Here is a 20,941-nt window from a genome sequence, read left to right on the forward strand (position 1 = left end):
ATAACGCGTTCGAAGATTGATGGGTTAATGTTTTATGATTCTATATGGTAGTCTTGCCCGACTACCCGGGTTAGATTAAGTTAAAGGTTTTAAGCAATTAATTACCACTCAAAAACATCGTGAGGAAACCTGCATGCATGTTGTGCATAATGTTCTCGAAGATGTATGAAGTCTCCCAGTGTGGAAGACTTTGGCCAAATCCTTCTCATTCTGAAAGGAGACCCGTGCTCAGTAGGGGACCGGCAATAATTTGGTCATGATGATGATGATGACCTGGGTTTGGGTTAGTAGTTTCACAGGCCTCATGTCCGTTTGATATTCATCATCAACCGATAGACTTCCAAACGCCATGGTCTTGCGCCGACTGAATCTAGTGGCTCTGCGACTCATTTGATGTCGTCTATCCACCTCTTCCAACACTGCGATTCCCGGTGCGAGTCGCCATTCCAGCACCTTGGGACCACAACGTCTATCGGTTCTTCGAACAATGTGTAGTGCTCATTGCCACAAGCTTCGCAACCCGCTGACATATCGTCGATTCAGGATCAAACCGAGAATTCCCAGAGCACTTTAGTTCACTTTGATCACGTAGAGAAACTCCAAGCATAGCTCTCCCCATCGCCCTCTGAGATCTGTCAATATTAAAATAGCAACCAAACTAAGTTTGATGGAAAGCGCTGGGGATCACGTCAGGGTTACATCTCTTAAGATACCTACAATTTTTGACGTGGGTGTTGCAAAACCAACACTGTCAAATACCGAGATCTGATCCTCGTGACCCTGCTTGCATTTAATTGGTGCGACGAGCGGCGCGAACGGCCGATCTTTGACCTTACGATACACATATCACCTAACTACAATGAGAGGACGAGACTTTGCTACTGATTTAATTTTACAATCGCAGCCTATTGTATGAATGACATGAATGAATGTACGAGTATAGTCCGCGACAGGTCGAGATAGCAATCGGGCTATGTCACGGGGCGTGACACACCTGCGTTCGCCCGCTTGGGCTGGGGGCTGTGCGGGTGTGCACTCTGCGAAAGATGAAGCATCTTTCTCAAGAGATAACTAGTAACTATGTCTGTCTTTAACGATATGATGCGATGTTTCTCTAGTTCGTCTGATCATTGAATTAAGCACCTTTTTAAATTTATTTTATTCAAAAAAGATGCATAATTACTATCTAAAAATTACTTCTCGCCAAATTGGTGGACCAGTTTGTTGATTAAACATGCATTCATTTCCATTTACCTATATATTTAGAATTTTGTAGGAAGTTGTTCAAATAAAGACATAGCGAAGTAACTATATTATTAACGATAGTTTTCGATAAACATTTCACCTCCATTTCCGATAGTAAATAATTAGCTACATCTGATTAGAACACGAATAATTACGAACTATCGCTGTATTATTCATCATGATCAACCCATCGCCGGCTCACTACAGAGCACGAGTCTCCTCTCAGAGTGAGAAGGGTTGGCCATTGTCTACCACGCTGGCCATGTGCGGATTGGTAGACTTCACACACCTTTGAGAACATTATGGAGAACTCTCAGGCATGCAGGTTTCCTCACGATGTTTTCCTTCAGCGTTAAAGCAAGTGATATTTAATTACTTAAAACGCACATAACTCCGAAAAGTAAGAGGTGCGTGCCCGGGATCAAACCCCGACCTCCGATAAGAAGGCGGACGTCGTAACCACTAGGCTATCACAGCTTCTTATTGTAATTAGCTTTTTACGGAAGATAGTTAGGTTTGCGAGTCATCAATTAAACCTATAGTCGTGACAGGTCAATCTCAATGAGGGAACGCCCCGCACACACGCACAGCCCCCGCTCTAACACGGTGCGGGCGAGCGCGGGTGACGTGCGGGTGTACAGGGCGTCCGCGTCCCCTCGCCTCATACCCCGATTGCTATCTCAACACTTAATTCAACTCCTTTTTTCCCTTAGTTTTCACTGTTCATGAAAGTAAATTGATTTCGGCGATGAAAACTCTGAAGAAATTAAAACCACTGCACTGTACCATGATTTTAATTTCTTCTTCTATTTTTGTATCGCAACGAGACATGAATTAAGTGTAAAATGTGTATGGTTTACATTCGTTTGGCAGTTAGGTAACTCTTTTTATATCAATGCTGGTTTATTACTTACTAGATGATGCCCGCGACTTCATCCGCGTGGATTTAGGTTTTTATAAATCCCGTGGAAACTTTAAAATTTTCCGTGATAAAAAGTAGCCTATGTCCTTTCCCGGGATATAAGCAAACTCTGTACCTAAAATTCATCAAAATCGGTTGAACTGTTGGGCCGTGAAAAGCCAGCAGACAGACAGACAGACACACTTTCGCATTTATAATATTAGTACAGTATGGACTAGCTTGTGGCCGCGGCTTCGTGCGCGTGTAGGATTTTAATAATCCTGTGGGAATACCTACTTGTAAGCTATCGCGTTGAAATCGGTTGCTTAAACTAGCTTACTCAAGATACTCAACTACCAAGATGTGTATCGTATTTCGTAATACAGTAGAATCTCACTAAACCGGCACTTCAACAGACCGACACGTCCAATAATCCGGCACCTACAAGGATCTACCTATGGACTACAGACATCAAAGAATTATTTTAAAACTATGTAATTAGTTAATTGTGAGATATGTTACATTCAATAAAGAAAGGGGAGAACATGAACACAAATACATTTTATGAAATGCTTTATATACTATTTATTATGATTTTTCTTAAACAATCCAGTAATCTGAACATTCCAATAATCCGGACCTTCTGGTTTTTAATAGTGTCGGAATTCGGATGAGTGAGATTCTACTGTAGTTCATTCAATTTCGGCGCTTGCTAGAAACCTTCGGCTTCGGCAACAACTTCGACAGATTTTGGCCCAAGCCGAAGGTGATCTTTTTTGGCGAAGGTGGCGGAAGCCAAAGCTAAAGGTTCGGTCGGACGCTACCATCGATTTTTCGGATTTCAGTCCGCTCCTTGACCGTTAAACTATTGAGCTATTCAATAAGTGTTATTAACCAAAACTTTTGTTTCAGGTGCCGGCGAGTCGGGGAAGAGTACGATAGTTAAACAAATGAAGTGAGTACGATTTACCTAAGTTATTTTTAGCCAAGTTTTTACATAATAAGGTACAACTATAGCGCGATAGTAAAATAGTATTGGCAATTGGCCAATCAAGTCATCATTTGTCACTGGTAGGTAAATGAACTCCAGACTTGAAGCAGGTACTAATTATAATAAAATCTTTAGGGTCAAGACTCAAGGCATATTGACGCTGAGTCGAGAGACGAGGCATGTGTGTTTCTACTTCAAAATATTACGTAACTAGCATACTGAACCTTGTCTCCCCTAATCATATTATTACTTATCGTTATCTACGAGTAAAAGAGAAAAGACTGCAGAATGCGTTTGTCACTAATCGGCGAATATTCTCCTGTAACTACGTCAGTAACATTTTCTGTAGCCCGAAGACTATAATGTTTAGTAGGTAAGTAGACTAGGTAGGTAAGTAGGTTTATTTTATTTTATAATATGACTACTGAGCTAAAAGATGCGTCTTTCCGTCTCAGCGTCAATAAGCCTAGACAATAATAAAAAAATAATTAGATACTACAATAATACAATAATATGTTACCAGTACCAATCGATCAACGAAGTATTTATTCCCACATTATACTTTGCAATACTGATTAAGCGCTTAAAATTATCTTCGATTTAAGAGCGCAATACACCACCTGATTGCCAGATAACTGACCGATTTTATCTATGTAGAGACTTGTTAATACTCGGATTGTACTGATATTGATTTTGGACTCGGTAACCAATTTCGAACTTTTGCGAAATAATTAATTATTGACTTAAAACTCCTTTACGTAGAACCTATTTTTGGATGATTGGACCAATATGATTTTCCGGGATAAATAGTAGGTACCCTATATCTATCTATATGCTAAGCTATCTTGGTACCTTTCGTCAATCGGTCAAAAAGATAGGCCGTGAAAAGTTCACAGATAGACAGACAGACACATTTTCGGATATAAAATATTAGTATGGATATGAATTTTGAATCTTGCAGCATCATCACAAGGACAGAGTGAACTAGAGTACGGGAACTCTCGATTTGACCATCAATCGACGATATGTCAAATATTGCTGTAGTGACGTTAAATCAAAGAAAAATATTTCTACTTGAGGGCTACCTGCATCAAAAATGTACTAGCGTTTGACGCCTGCCAGTGACGTCGAAGCCTCGACGTTTTGTTAGAAGTTCCCTAACTGTCGTGACCTGTGACAAGGACCACCTCGATAATTTCCCTTACTGAATGTAATAAAATAATCTTTGACCCAGAAATCTGAAAGAAATCAGCGTATCTGAGATACACTGAGATTAAAACTTGACTAATTCGTCACTAACTCATTGAAGTATTCTTGAAGACGGTTAAAATTTAATTACGTTACGATGTCGACTCCTCTACTGATACTCTACGATACTATAGGTACGATATTATTACGATATCTCTACGATACTATATATGTATCTAGTATTCTAGTCAATCCGTTTGCAAATATGAAATGGCACGTGTATTCAATGACCTCGCGAAGAAAGTATATAAAACATAAATCAATATCCCTTGTTAACATTGCGTAGTTTACCTAGTTATTCGTAAGGACCTTTTCACATTAAGCTCTACGCGATTCCAGTTGCTTCCGGGACTCCGAACATGAAATAAAATCTACTATCTATAGAAAATGAAAGGTTTCATTTTTTATGGATGCTAGTAGATTTTATTCAATTAGGCTTTTACCTGATAGATTTGATATCAATCTAAATTTCTATTAAAAACTCTTTTGAGATCAATCTTCTAGGCTAATGCTTTCCTTCTTATAGGCTACATCATCCCATCAGGTGTGTGGTCCAGCGTGTGTCTATAGTCGCAGTTCACGACAGTTAGGAAACTTCTAAAACGTCGAGGCTTTACTTACACTGGCAGGCGTCAAAAGTTACCTAAGTACATTTGATGCTAGGTGATAGGCTATGAAACGACTGTTTCTTTGAGTTCACGTCACCCCTAATATTTGAGAGTTGCCTCACTCTAGATCACTCTGCTATAGTAAATAAGAAAACTTGTCATCGATCAGACCAGTCGGTGTGTTGAGTCCTAATGTAGAGTGACGTAGGCACAGGACGTCAACGAAAGCTAATAGCAGTTTGTGATGTGGCAATTGTTAAAAACGATAAAAGCTCTGTCGTCATTGAGCCGTTTTAGATTGTCCGTACGTCATTAATTCAGTGATTACGGCACTGCCCGAATACAACCAGAGGAGTAACAATTGTTAGATTATAATTTTATTATTTACTAGCTTACTTCGTACGCGTGGATTTAGGTTTTTAAAAATCCCGTGGGAACTCATTGGTTTTGCCGGGGTAAAAAAGTAGCCTACGTTACTCTCTATGTCTTGATCCGTTGCTCCGTTGTGACGTGATTGAAGGACAAACCAATAAATAAACCAACAAACAAATACACTTTCGCATTTATAATATGGGTAGTGATTTGAATCCTGTCCCGATTCGCTTTTTTTCTTAGCAAAGGTTTAAGTTATAGAAAAAACCTATACTCAAAATCGCAAGTTTCTTGTACGTTAATATGTTAGCCAGCCTAAATAAATTGATAAAAAATATATTTTAGGTTGGATAGATTTTTCTTCGTCAAATTTTTAACTTCTCTAAACTATATTAGGTGAGGTTTTCGTAACATTTGCCTGCCATAGGAACGCTACTGCTATCTATAAAAGCAATACAGCAAAATCGTTACATTTTTATGCATTCATCTTATCGGTATTTGATAACTTTTTATTGAACATCAAAATGTTATCGTGTAAAACATCGAAATCGCGATAGACAGCACATCTTACGTGGATGACGTCACGGGCGTCCCGGATCTAGCCATGCGGCCCTGTGATAACTATGTTTATGTGACGTCAAACTTCAGCGCATGCGCTCTGTCATGCAGTTACTCAATGTCGATTACAAAAATCTTTTTTGTAGCATGCTTCAGTCTTTGTGTGGATCACTCAAAATTGCCAATTTTTAGATAGTGATAGTTATGTTTTCAACTTTTCAATATGCCATATATGTTATTGTGGTTTTAAGAAATACCGCTGCATATTATTAAAGTACGGGCGGGAAGAAACGCCCCGCACACCCACACACTGCACAGCCCCCGCGCTAACCCGGTGCGGGTGACGTGCGGGTAGTGCGGGTGAGCGGGGCGCCCCCCCGCCTCATACCCCGATCTCAACCTGTCGCGCACTATACTTCATCATCATCATCATCAGCCTGTGGATGTCCACTGTAGGGCCTTCCCTAAAGAGCGCCACCACACCCGGTCCTCAGCCTTCCTCATCCAGCCACTTCCCGCCAGCCTTTATATCGTCGGTCCATCGTGCTGGAGAGCGTCCCACACTACGCTTGCTTAAACGCGGTCTCCACTCAAGGACTTTCCCGGCTCCAACGGCCATCGCCTCTACGACAGGCATAACCTGCCCACTGTCACTTCAGCTTGCTAATAGTTTGGGCTATGCCAGTGACCTTGGTTCTCCTGCGGATCTCTTCATTTCGGATCTTATCCCTCAAGGAAACTCCTAACATAGCCCTCACCATAGCTCGTTGAGCGACTTTGAATTTGTGGACAAGACCGTTTGTTAACGTCCACGTTTTAGCACCATAGGTGAGGACGGGAAGAACATACTGGTTAAAGACTTTCGTCTTCAGGCACTGAGTAACAGGTACTATACTTACCAACTGTATTTTTTCGAGATAAAAATATATATACTTTATATCCCGATAACGTCATTGTTTTCGAAAAGCGGTGCGGTGGCTGATGGCTCGCCGCGATTTTTAAGTATCCGGCGCTTCCATTGTTCGTATTCTTGAAGCGTGTTCACATAAAGGTTGTTTGAAGACACTAAAGACATACGAGCCGCATTAACGCCGTGCCGGGTAGCGACGTCACCCATTGTCGAATTTACTAAGTTTCTAGGCCGCGAATTTGCCACTTTTTTCAAAACCCACTTCAAAGAAGACGACTCGGTGTTTCAATACGTAATTTCTCATGAAAGAACTTTTGAGGAGCTTGAAATCTGAATTCTCATAATGTTTGACAACTTACGACTAGCCGTAGTAGGTGGTAGTAGCACACACTGGGTAGGTATCCGCTAGTTAAAAATATTTCGTGAACGTTATCAAAAGAACTATGAATAGAGCTTGGTCAGTGGCTTATTAATATCAATGACAATAATTAAACATACAAACTATTAAACGAGGGCAATGAACTGGCACTGCACATCAAAATATAGGCAAACCTAAGCAGTTCTGTAACATCGCAAGCGACATTTCATTTCAATTACTAGTCAATGTCTGTCGAAGACTGATAAGTAAGTGATCGCTTCTGGCGAACTAAGCTTTCCAACAAAGTATTAAACCAGACTTCCCATTTAAATGTTTTTTAAAGCTAATAGCACATTGCTTGATAAGTCGTAAGCTATGCATTTATCGCTAGGTACAGGAAATGCGTCCTAGGCATTTCTTTTCTGAATTTGCAGTAGGTAGGTACTGAAAAATTTGTTGCATGCGGTCTGTTCCATTTGATTGGTCAAGCAACATTAATGTATTTACGAAAATATAACTTGGGTTATTGACAAAAGAAAATTTTACGTTTTGTATCGGTTTTCAGTATGATTGATCTTACTTTAACACAATAATGATGAAAATTATAATTCGTAACAAATCTTGTTGTCCCTTCAGATCCGCATTTAACGAAACGAAAATTGCAAATCGACGCGACATTTGTAATTACACCTATTTTTGGCAAAAGGAAACATTTTTTACACAAACTTAAAACATTTGAAATAATTATGAATTAAAGTGTGTTTAGTTTTTCAATTTTCTAGTTTTTTTATATAATAGCTTTATTTACGCTCGAAGTTGCCTCAAAATTTGCCCTAAAATAGAGATTTTTCGAGGGCTATAACTTTAAAAATAAATACAATTTTAATATACCTACTAATTGTTTTAAGGCATAGATAATGGAGAGATAAATCGATATATGGCTTAGTTATAGATCTAGAACAACAAAGAATAGAATAATAGGCATAATACGTTTGTATGGAGAAGCGCGTAAGAAGTATACCCTTAAGTACAAGAAGTTGTAGAGATATGTGTTAATGTTATTCTCTTTTGCCAACAGAATTATCCACGAAAGTGGCTTCACAAATGAAGACTTCAAACAGTATCGGCCTGTGGTGTACAGCAACACGATTCAGTCCTTGGTCGCGATTCTGCGTGCCATGCCTAACTTGGGTATCACATATGGAAACAAAGATCGCGAGGTAATTTTGTAACCTAAGTTTTTTTTTACTGGGCAGCCACAAATGACGTTATATTGCAGAGCGCAAGTCGCAGGCACAGTTTACGATAGCCAGGAAACGACGAGACCTCAAGTTCACTGGCAGGCATCAATTATTACCTATATTTAACGCTTGGTAGGCTATGAAACGGTTATAGTCCGCGACAGGTTGAGACGGCAATCGGGATATGAGGCGGGAGGACCCCACAAACCTGCACGTTACACGCGCTCGCCCGTACCGGGTTAGCGCGGGGGCTGTGCGGGACGTTCACTCCCCGATTGCCAACTCGGCAGGCTATACCTATTAGGTACTTTGTCATTTTTCATCTATCCATTGAAAAAATTTGGATAAGGTATCTTATAAAGTGAAATATTGCTTAGTTTCTCAAATAGATCAATAGGTGCAATAGGTGTAAAGTTTCAAACGATTGCATGTCAAGATCTGCGCGTTACGAGTATCATGTCATGATTTCTCTGTAAGTGAATGAGAATAGTTCACATTTCTCGCTATATTTAGCGTTCTATATGCGTGCAATTTGTATGCTGTTCCGAAAATGTACCTATAGCATTTTATCATAATCATCATCATCATGATCAACACAAAAGCCGGCTAGTAAAGCATTTACGACGCGCGATATATAATTATAATTTACTGTGTTATCGTTCTGCTTTTTCGTGGCCGTGTCGTAAAACAATGTGATATATTATGTCTGTGGAGGCGATTAGGAAAACCAGTCAAGTGTGAGTTGGACTCGCTCGCGGAGGATTCCGTACCGTTATTATTTACTTTTTATTTTTTTAATTTACATGGCGGCCGTTTTGAAATTTTTATAATTTGTTGTTATATTGGCAAAGAAATACACACTCTGTGAATATTTCAACTCTCTGTCTATTACAGTTCATAAGATACAGCCCGCTGACAGACAGACAGCGGAGTCTTAGTAACAGTTGGCACCCTTCGGGTATGGTATTTCTTGGATCTTTCAGTTTACTATTAAATTGCCCTATATTTTCTTCTTTGTATCCTTTAGTGTGCAATACCTAAACATTACATATATTAAAGGGAAAGGTGACTGACTGACTAATCTATCAACGGGGTTTGAAAGTGTAGTCCACGCGGACAAAGTCGCGGGCATAAGCTAATAAATAAATAAGTAAGTATAAGTATTCACTACATAGAACCTTTTATTGACATCTGATGATCTGAGTCATTTTAAAGTGTGAAAGTATTCATTTTACAGAACATAATTACTATTTTGAATTTGTAAGCGTATACGACTATACGAGCTACCTACTACTTGCGTAAACCATAAACTATCGATTACGCCCGCTCCGTTCTATAAATAATGTTGAGTTAAAAACTAATCTCTATTGCACCAAGCAAGTGTTTAGTGCTCAAAACCTTCTTCTTGATAATCTGAAATATCAAATATATATTTGAAAAAAAAATTGCACTAGTTTTTTGCAGTAGTAGTAAAAAAGGTAAACTTAAAGACGTTTCGATTTATTTGTTGATGATTTATATATAACTTTTACATTACTGCTATTACTAAGACTCCGCTGTCCGTCCGTTCGTCCGTCTGACTGCCTGTCTGACTGTCGGCGGGCTGTATCTCGTGAACCGTGGTAGATACTAAATAGAGATGAAGTTGAAGTTGCAGAAAATATGTATTTCTATTGCCGCTATAACAAAATAATAGAAATTATACGAAATAGCCGCCATGAAAATTTTAAAAAAGATGTTATTTCTTGTACGATGGTACGAAACCCTACGTGTGTGAGTTCTACTCGCATTTCACCGATATATTACCTACTAGATGATGCCCGCGACATCGTCCGCGTGAATTTAGGTTTTTAAAATCCCGTGGGAACGGAAAAAGTAGCCTATATCCTTCCCCGGGATGCAAGCTATCTCTGTACCAAATTTCATCAAAATCAGTTGAAGGGTTGGGCCGTGAAAAGCAGACAGTCAGACACACTTTCGCATTTGTAATATTAGTATGGATGACAGTATTATCTGGAATGTTTCGCACTCTTGTCGATTTATTGCAGTGCTCGTGCAGTGATACGTTTCTGTTGGCAAATGGGCTGGGCTTTTCTACATATATCAATTTATCACTCGATATCTTCCCTTGAAAGCTGTACCTACTACCTACCTCTAGTTTACATACAGCTTTATAGACGTAAAATAGATTTCTGCGGTAATTTCTAGAAGGACCTTCCACCAACGTCTGCATAAGAAAGGTTGGTAAGGTTCTTCAAGACTACCTGTAATCGTATTGTCCCGAAAATGGGCTTATGTACCCAAGCTCGTTTTGGTCGTGATAAAATTTAAATTTTCCTAGAAAAGGCTTTTCGAGTAATGATAAAAAAGAAATTATTAGTTTCCAATTTGTTAATTTTACTTAATTATTAATTTCTAAAACTTCCAACTTTGTTCGCGTGGATTTAGTTTTTGAAATTCCCGTGGGAACTCTTTGATTTTCCGGGATAAAAGTAGCCTATTACACTTTTCATGTCTAACTACAACCGTGCAACCAACAACCAAAAATCACGTCAATCTGTTGCGACGTGATTGAAGCACAAACCAGCAAACAAACTTTCGCATTTATAGTATGTGTAGTGATATGCTCCGGAAAGGTCGTGTATTTTTCGTAATTGAAATGAGTTTTTTTTTGTGAATTTGGCGAAAAGCAGTTTTAATGTAAAGGTCGATGATCTCTTTCTCACCTCACATAAGTTCGTATCCCTTAATCCTATGAGATACGGTTCAGAGGCACCTGCGAACTTTCGTTTCAGAAAAGTTTAACTTTGTCTATTATTATTTTACGTTCTCACCGCACAGACAGAATGACACAGAAAAGATAGTCCATCCATTATTTACGACGAAGAAAAGCGAAAGGTAACCGAACCCAAGAGAATGTTCCCATTAGTATCATATTAATTCAGAACGTGTACTTGATTATTACGAGTAAATGAGGTACCTAATATCTGAAAATGTGTATCTAGTCTGTGCGATCAGCAGAAATCAATAGCGAACCGGTTACTGTTATTATCCCATCTTTTACAGAACGTCTAATAAATTATTATGAGTTAATGAGGTACCTAATGTCTGCAAATGTGAATCTAGTCTGTGCGATCGGTAGAAATCAATAGCGAACCGGTTACTGTTAGTATCCCATCTTTTACAGAACGTATAATAAATTATCATGAGTAAATGAGGTACCTAATATCTGCAAATGTAAATCAAGTCTGTGCGATCGGCAGAAAGTAATAGTGAACCGGTTACTGTTATTATCCCATCTTTTTCAGAACGTATAATAAATTATTATACATAAGTAAATAGATTATAACATGGAGTAGTAATAGATTATAACATGGGGTTATTCAAGGGGCGGACCAACAAATTCCTAAAAGGCCGTCAACGCATCGGCGGCTCCTCTGGTGCTGCAAATGTTCATGGGCGGCGGTAATCACTTAACATCAGGTGACCCGCCTGCACGTTTGCTCGCTAAATCTATTTAAAAAAAATGAGGTACCTAATATCTGCGAATGTGAACCTAGTCTGTGGGATCGTGCAGAAATCAATACTGAATCTGTGAATGTTATTATCCCGTCTTTTTCAGAACGAATAATAATTTTTTACTCACATACAAGTTAGCCCTTGACTGCAATCTCTATCTATGGGGGACATAAAATCAAAGAAAAATAGGCTACCTAGCGTCTAATGTAGGATTATTTGACGCCTGCCAGTGACAAGTTTTGTTACAAAATCCTAAAATGTCGTGAACTGTGAGTTGTGACTGTGGGTTTCGAGGTCTTATGTCAGAAAATCTTAGGCACGAATACGTTATTCAAATAGTCGTGCGACTATTTGTCTCCAAACTTATTTACATCCATAATTATATAAAGTATTGTAGGAATTGTGCGGTCTGTGAGAGCTGTTGGGTGTTAGTTATTCACGAGGTTGCCATAGGCGTAATGCACACATGCAGAACGGAGTGTTTTGTTTTCACTATTTCAACGTTCTAACAATCAAAAAGACTTCTCCTCTCAATCGGGTCGTAAAATGAAGCGTAGGAGTAGGTAATAATTTTCAAACTTTTTGAAATTTTGTTTCATGATTTTTCAAAAGTAAGTGTAGCAAGGATTAGACAATTATATGAATAGGTTTTTCACGTATATTTTAATGTGCATACTTATGAAATGGTACATCTCTACTTAGTCTCCAGTCCCCACCTACATAATATAGAGTAGGGTTGCGATTCACCTCGGCGTTATGTAACTGACGCTAACGCGGTCTCCACGGGGCGCGTGTCTTGCATGTCAACTTTATAGGTTAGAAGTTGTTTAGCAGGGAGTTGTTTAAAATAATAAAAACAATGTCGAGCACTCCCACTACTACTACTAGGTACTTCTTGTGCTAACTGTTAAATTAATCTCTCACATTTCTAAATGTACTATTGCTCGTTTTACGAATATTGCAGATTGGTATTATGGCAAATAAAAATATAAAATATTGTAATATTTTTTTAATTTATCATACTCTATGTATAGTATAAAGGACAGGTAAAGCGAATATTATTTTGTAACTAGATGATGCCCGCGACTTCGTGCGCGTTGATTAAGGTTTTTCAAAACCCCGTGGGAACTCTGATTTACCGGGATAAAAAGTAGCCTATGTGTTAATCCAGGATATAATCTATCTCCATTCCAAACAACCAAAGCCGACCGGTAGTTTTTGCGTGAAAGAGTAACAAACATACATACACACAAAGTTTCGCCTTTATAATATTAGTGTGATTAATGTGATGAGGGTAGGTAGTAATCAATAACACTGTATACGTTTCAGTCAGGTCGTTGCAATAGAACGACAGATAAACAATTCTCAGTAGCTTCAGATAAGACGTGTTTATTTAGCTTACGTATATATATTATAAATTCCAAATCACACAGACTCTGTTATCATGATCACTAGTTTTTCTATTATTCATCTCGGAGTTTTGATTTTTATTTAGGACTAGCGGACCGCTCGCAGCTCGTGGAAATTTTAAAAAAATTAGCCTGCCTTTTCTGGAATATCTGTAAAAAATTTAGCTGTCTATGTCCAAGAGTTTGGACTGGGTATTGATTTTTTGAGCAGCATTGAGTCATTCAGTGAGTCAAGACTTTTCTTTTGCATACCTACCTATTTAGATTTAGACTGTTGTTAGTGTTGTGTACAGTTCGTAGGCTGATAAAAGTACAGAATTGAGCTGATGCCTATGTCAAAAATAAATTATTAAATAGAGGATTTGCCAAAATTTGTAAAATCCACGTCCGCTGTTAGTTTTAAGTTTGCTCACTATTTTAAATTATCGAGTCACCTAAAAATTACGTGTAATTATGTTTATGATGTCACATCTATGTATTTCATACAAGCTCCCGTACTAAGCGAGCGTTTTGACGTTTGATAAAAAGATGCTGATTTGACTAGCAGTCACCATCCCTATTTATAGGTGGATACTGATAGCAGAGTTAACTAGAGTGAGGGAACTCTCGGTTTGATCCTGAATCGACGATTATGTCAAATACTAGCTTATGCCCGCGACTTCGTCCGCGTGGACTACACAAATTTCAAACCCCTATTTCACCCCCTTAGTGGTTGAATTTTCAAAAATCCTTTCTTAGCGGATGCCTACGTCATAATAGCTATATGCATTACATTATTTACATAAATGACCTTCCTTTAAAATCATGCTAAATTTCAGCCCGGTCCGTCCAGACTCCAGTAGTTTAAGCTGTGCGTTGATAGATCAGTCAGACAGTCACCTTTTCCTTTTATATATTTATGGCTATGGTGACGTAAAATCAAAGAAAAATAGGGCTACCTGCGTCAAATGTACTTATATTTGACGCCTGCAAGTGACGTCGAAGCCTCGTTTTGTTAGAAGTTCCCCAACTGTCGTGAACTGTGCTGATAGTTACTGTGCAAAAAGTTGTCATGTTTCCATAAAAACAACATTTGCATTTTATCGGTTGCCTCTTGCATATTTATTACGGGCACTGTTTGGCAACACAACAATGGCACCATATCAGACACGCCTGAGGCCGTTTAATTTGTTCTCTGTAAAATGCGGTATTGTTTTAAGAATTTTATAATTTCAATATGTATCGTACTGCACGTTCCATTGGTATTTAATTTCACAATTTTATATCACTACATTTCCTTCATATTGTATTGGACCTGCCGCAGCATTTTATACAAAACCTGTAAATGACTTTAGGCTATTCACTGTTATTGCGATTGTCATAATCATCTTTATAGTCCGTACTAAAATAGAACTCACGCGCTATTTTAGCTCTGTGTCAGCTGTGATGTCAAAAGTATGATTCACCTTTTATAATACAGATAAAATCATACTTTTGACATGACAGTTGGAGGTCTGATATTGGAGCAGGAAAGTAGTGGGTAGGAAGAGAGCATGTTTACCTAACATAGATCCATACAATTCGGATATCGGGGGTGATTTAAATTTTTGATTTAGACTAGTTAATGGCTAGTTAATGTGGCTAATTCCGTTGTATACAATCTCTAAACTAAACTAAAATGGCACGTCTAAATCTATTCCTATCCTTTTCATAATGTTGCTTGCCGAAAAGGATAGCACTAGATTTAGACCTGTTAATTTAGTTTAGGTTAGAAATTGTGTACAAGAGAATCGGCCCCAATGAAAGGCTAACAGAAAGTAGAACTACGCGAGAAGTCGAGATGGCAATCGGGGTGGGGACGCCCCGCACAGCCCCCGCCCTAACCTAGTGCGGGATAGCGCGGGGGCAGTGAGGGTGTGCAGGACGTCGTCCCGCCTCATAACCTGATTGCCATCTCGACCTGTCGCGTACTATATTTACCTAATTAGTACCTAGTACCTGCGATACAGCAACAGAATTCTGCCCGTAATTGAAATTGATTTCTGTAACCTGCGGTATAAAATATTAATGGCTTGTTTCTAAGTGGTATGGATTCCTTTTCGTTACAACTAGTAATTTTCCTATTACGATTATATGGCCGCGCCGTTTATTGAAACCGATTCGTGTTAATCGATTGTTTCAATGTTACAGATTATTGTTTATTGTAAATAGCTCGTTTGATAGTTATTTAATCGGCCAATGATTTGCCATAGTGTCGAATCTTAATCATAATAGATTTTTAATCGCTGTTATTTCAGCCCATAAATCATCAAATAAAAGTACAATATATGAAAATAAACATTTATATTATTGTAATATTCGAAAGCCGGTAAGTGAGATGCAACTATCTATTTCTATATTTATAAAAGGAATAGCTGACTGACTGACTGACTGACCTATCAGGACGAATCGGTCTGTTTGGCATGCAAATAGCTACTATGACGTAGACATCCGCTAAGAAAGGATTTTTAAAAATTCAACCCCTAAGGGGGTTTAATAGGGATTTGAAACTTTTGTAGTCCACCCGGACGAAGTCGCGAACATAAGCTAGTATACCTATAAAGAACCATGGCAACAGTTTTAAAGAGAGGCAAAAATTTAAATATACTTATTCAAAAACGTTTCATTGTGCTCGGTGTTGAGTCGGAATTTGCTGAAACCCGATATAGTAGATGTACCATGAGTGTCAGCGCTGGCCGCACGCAGTAAATACTTATTTACGCGACAGGTCAAGACGGCAATCGGGGTGGGGAGGCCCCGCAGTTGCACACCCACACAGCCTCCGTGCTAACCAGATGCAGGATACCCCGCCTCACGCCCCGATTGCCATCTCGACCTGTCGTAAGTACAAGGTGTATTAGGGTAATTTTAATAGTGGAACGCAGGACTATGAACTTGAGACAGTTTGCAGTGGAATTGATGCGGAAGAAGGATAAATATATCTATGTGCTTGTAAAATGTACCTTTACATATGAAAGGTTAAGGCCCTTACGATATGAAAGCAGTTTAATGACGCCGTTCGCACCCTATGAATCGCTTCTGCTTATTATCTAAGAGTGAGTCAGTCATGCTGGCGCATAAATGGCGCCGGGACCTAACCCCTACATAATGTATCATTTATGTCACATGTTAAGGTGCTAACATACGACCCGTCATCTATATTAATATTATAAAGAGGTAAAGTTTGTAAGTTTGTAAGTTTGTTGTAGGGGGTAATCTCTGGAACTACTGGATCACACTAGTTCAAATATTCTTTTTGATTTATTATTCTACGACTCCGATAAAATATATGGATATTTCTATACGTTACGTGAAAAATAAACAGTCGCCACCGTATATATTATATTCTTGCCACGGTGTACCGTGTATAGTCCTGGTTATGTATGTAAGCAGTACTTCGATCTGATTCAACGAATGGTGTGGTAGGATTAATTTATGCTGTCTAGTCCCTAGCGATGAATCGGGCTATTGATTTCTTATCTATTCCTTTATTTATAGGAATAGATAAGGAATCAATAACCATGATACCAATCATATTTATACGAAATCGTGGCTTTAAGTGTACGCTGCGTGTGTTAGCACCATCATATTAGACAAGTACCCTTGTACTTAGTACGTTTATCGTGTATGCAAGCCCTTATCGCGCGGGCAATGAATGCAAATCCACTAGACGCTAGCTGGAATGAATGCCGTGGCATGGGTTTAATTAATTAAAAACCGGCCAAGTGCGAGTCAGGCTCGCGGACCGAGGGTTCCGTACTACAGTCGTGTTTTTCGACATTTTGCACGATCATTCAAAAACTATGATGCATAAAAATAAATAAAAATCTGTTTTAGAATGAACATGTAAAGCCCTTTTATATGATACCCCACTTGAAAATTTTGAGTTTCAGTTCTAAGTATGGGGAACCCCGAAAATTTATTGTTTTTTTTTTCTATTTTTGTGTGAAAATCTTAATGCGATTCACAGAATACACCTACTTACCAAGTTTCAACAGTTCTTATAGTTTTGGAAAAAAGTGGCTGTGACATACGGACGGACAGATAGACAGACTTGACGAATCCATAAGGGTTCCGTTTTTTTAACCCTAAAAAACCGGTCAAGTGCGAGTTGGACTCGCACACGCAGGGTACCGTACCATCGTACAAGAAATAACACTATTTTTTTTTATTTGCATGGCGACCATTTTCAGATTTTAATTATGAAATGAGAAAGTAGAAATACACACTACGAAAAGAACATAGGCATGGGATTACCTGAATGTTTTAGGAAGTGTCTAGAAATGTGACCTATGCAAAACTTAGTAATTTAATTAGTTAGTTTTTTATACAAAATTAGTTTGTTAGACTTTATCCTAGATTAAATTATTAAATTAATAAATTATTATTTGGTTAAATTCATATCCGGTGTTGGTTATAATGACAAAACATTACCAGAGTTGCCACTCTAGAAAAAGTCACCTTTAAAATAGGTATTTCGTTATTATTAAGTAATAAATAAAACTGTTTATAAATCAATGCTTACAAACAATATTTATTATTATGCTAACTATTACCCGCAGCTTCGCCCCCACGTTTGTTACAACAATTTTTGATGTAATAGTTGGTTTGTAATGGTTGGTTAATGGGAACAGTTTATTTGTCTGCGCTTAAACTGGCTTTACGGCTCTAGGCTCTAGTGTAACTATACTCATGAAAAAATTACATCAATCCGTAGTTCCGTTTCGCATTTTAATATTATTATGGTTAGGTATATTCCGTAAATGCATCAACGTAATTTTACCAGAACATCTCTACACAATGTCCGATACAAAACTATAGTGCATACCTAGACTTGTTAGATACCAAACCATCGCACTTACATCCGCGCTTATTTACAGTAGGTACGCTGCAGAAAATAATGTACATCAACCTTTAGAATGAGATAATAGATTATTGGAATGTCATCTTGAACATAGAGATAGCATATGCATCTGAATGAGATAAAACCTTAAAGGATAAAACATGGTAAAAATTGGGTTAAAAGGAATTTATACTTACAAATTAAATAACAACTTCAAGTATTTCTGTTGTATTCGCAGTTTTTTTTTAGTTTCTAGTTTATCTTTAATCACAAGCTTCCTGACTCTGGTCTATATCTACTCGTGTGTTTTGGCTCTATTAAAATATGAGAGCATTGCTCCGGATTGGTTGCATATTGCCTTTCTAGAAGAGGTTACCAACTATCCGTGATTCATAGGGATCTTGGTTCCATTGTCAAATCAGAACTGTTTACGTGACAACAACTAAACTATAATCACAGACTAGTACATCATGTTAAATACTGAAAGAGATCTTTTATAGACAATGCTAATGCCAATGGCATATAAAGGACCATTGTTTAGTAGGTAAGTATCTTAGCTGTGTTCGTTTGCTATTCTTTGTGCGCATGCGCGTGATTCGTGCATTTGCAGTTGCAAATGTCACTTGTCAAAGTCTCTGACTCGCGAATTGGGCACACAACTCTTAAGTGTTTTTACTTGATAATATTAATGCATCAATTTTGCATATACTACCAACCAAAGAGTATGTAACCACTACGTTACTTTCATAATCTCAAAATATTAAAATATTAATATCTTTTTTTGGATGAATCCTGGAATGAAAAATCTTGGTGATTATGTTTAAGTAATGGACCCCCTGTGCTATTAATATTTTTTCCTACATAAACGCATTCAAGGTAAAATTTTGTATGAACTTTGCCGATATTCTTTCAACTTTCTACCTCATGAGATAAGTTCAGCCGACTGACAGACAGACAGATGGACGGACAGCCGAGGCTTAGGTAAAAGGTCCCGTTGGCACTCTTCGGGTACGGAACCCTATAACTGGGTGTTTTATCATGTACTCGTACGTAGGTATGTTTTCAGTCAGATTTGTTTTGTCGATAAAATGATAATAACACCTAATGAATAAATTTTAATTAAATTAAAATGTTGGAATTACCAACTTTGATACGTTATTTAGTACACGTTTAGTTATTAATATAGCAACTTTTTAATAACGTTTTTTCCATATTACAAAATAATAATATTATCTCTAATAACTACGTAGGTACATAACAACATAGATTGGAAAAATGAAATAGCGTCTATATTTTAGCTATTACGTGCATGCATACTAAGTTTACTACATAGGTATTAGTTTTTAAGGGGTTTAGAAAGGGTCCAGACGATATTCTAAAAAACAATATATTATACAGACCCAAGCAGACCTTACAGGCTTTACGGATATCTTGTTCTTATTAGGTTTAGCACATTACAATAATATTGCAAATATTATGTGACTTTTTATCAACGTAGCTTTATCAGTTTTTGTCAATAAACGGCTATAGCGTCATTGGACTTAGGTAACTTCGTAAAATAGTTCGTCACCTTATCAGTCAATTTTGTAATTGCTTGCATTACCTTCGCCGGAGGAATTAAATTTTTCAGAAAGTTTCCATATTATGTACCTTCATCATGTTACATTGCCAATACATCAGATAGTATGATCATAATCGTCAGATACAGCCAGCAGGCCATAGTCTACCACGCTGGCCAAGTGCGGATTGGCAGACCTCACACACCTTTGAGAACATAATGGAAAATTCTGAGGCACTGCAGGTTTGCGCACGATGCTTTCCTTCACCGTTAAAGCAAGTGGTATTTAATTGCTTAAAACGCACGTAACTCCGAAAAATTAGTGCGTGCCCGGGATCGAACCCTCGACGTGATCTTCCGAATAGAAGCTTTAAGTTTTAACCACTAGTATATCACCGCAGACACAAGTAAATGATGGGAATTTTATTTCAGAGCGACGGTAAAATGGTATTCGACGTGATCCAACGGATGGAGGACACGGAGCCATTCAGTGAGGAGTTGCTAGCGGCGATGAAGAGGCTGTGGTCGGACGCGGGCGTGCAGGAGTGCTTCGGCCGCTCCAACGAGTACCAGCTCAACGACTCAGCTAAATAGTGAGTTGACTGTTCTATATAATTATTGTATGGTTAGTCCTTTGTTAGCTATGATATTCGGCCAGTTGTAACTTGTAGGCGGCGTGGAAAAGACTTGAGGCCACAAAAAGCTTTAGCTAACATATCGACAGATTACAGATGGATTGCTTATATTATTAAACTAGCTTGTGTCCGCGACTTCGTCCGCGTGTACTACACAAATTTCAAACCCCTATTTCACCCCCTTAGGGGTTGAAATTTCAAACCCTTAGCGGATGCCTACGTCATAATAGCTATCTACATGCCAAATTTCTGCTAGTAGTTTAAGCTGTGCGTTGATAGATCAGTCAGTCAGTCACCTTTTCCTTTTTAAATATTTTTAGATTATAATTATTATATAATCATTATATATACTCAATTAATTAGCAGTGTAAGTAATTAAGTAAAAGTGAAACTGAATTAATCTAATATCTACTTATTATAGTTAACGTAATGCCTGCATTTTAATCTTTTATGCAACAAGTAAGAACATAGAATAATCTTTCATCTCTTTACCTATTCAGATAAATTTTCTCCTATAGCGATTTTTT

At 38.1% G+C, this 20,941-nt stretch overlaps 1 protein-coding gene across 2 annotated transcripts in view; it reads left to right on the top strand.

Moving 5' to 3' along the window:
* The window catches only part of Galphao (G protein alpha o subunit), a 70,592-nt gene that overhangs the window by 8,041 nt on the left and 41,610 nt on the right, over nucleotides 1–20,941 (top strand). For both annotated transcript variants that reach the window (XM_034979244.2, XM_034979243.2), the window contains exons 2-4: nucleotides 3,059–3,101; nucleotides 8,270–8,411; nucleotides 20,212–20,372. In XM_034979244.2, coding sequence (XP_034835135.1) covers nucleotides 3,059–3,101; nucleotides 8,270–8,411; nucleotides 20,212–20,372 — 346 coding nt within the window. The remainder of the gene's footprint in view (nucleotides 1–3,058; nucleotides 3,102–8,269; nucleotides 8,412–20,211; nucleotides 20,373–20,941) is intronic.

Source organism: Maniola hyperantus, chromosome 20, assembly GCF_902806685.2.
Source record: "Maniola hyperantus chromosome 20, iAphHyp1.2, whole genome shotgun sequence".
NCBI lineage: Eukaryota > Metazoa > Arthropoda > Insecta > Lepidoptera > Nymphalidae > Maniola > Maniola hyperantus.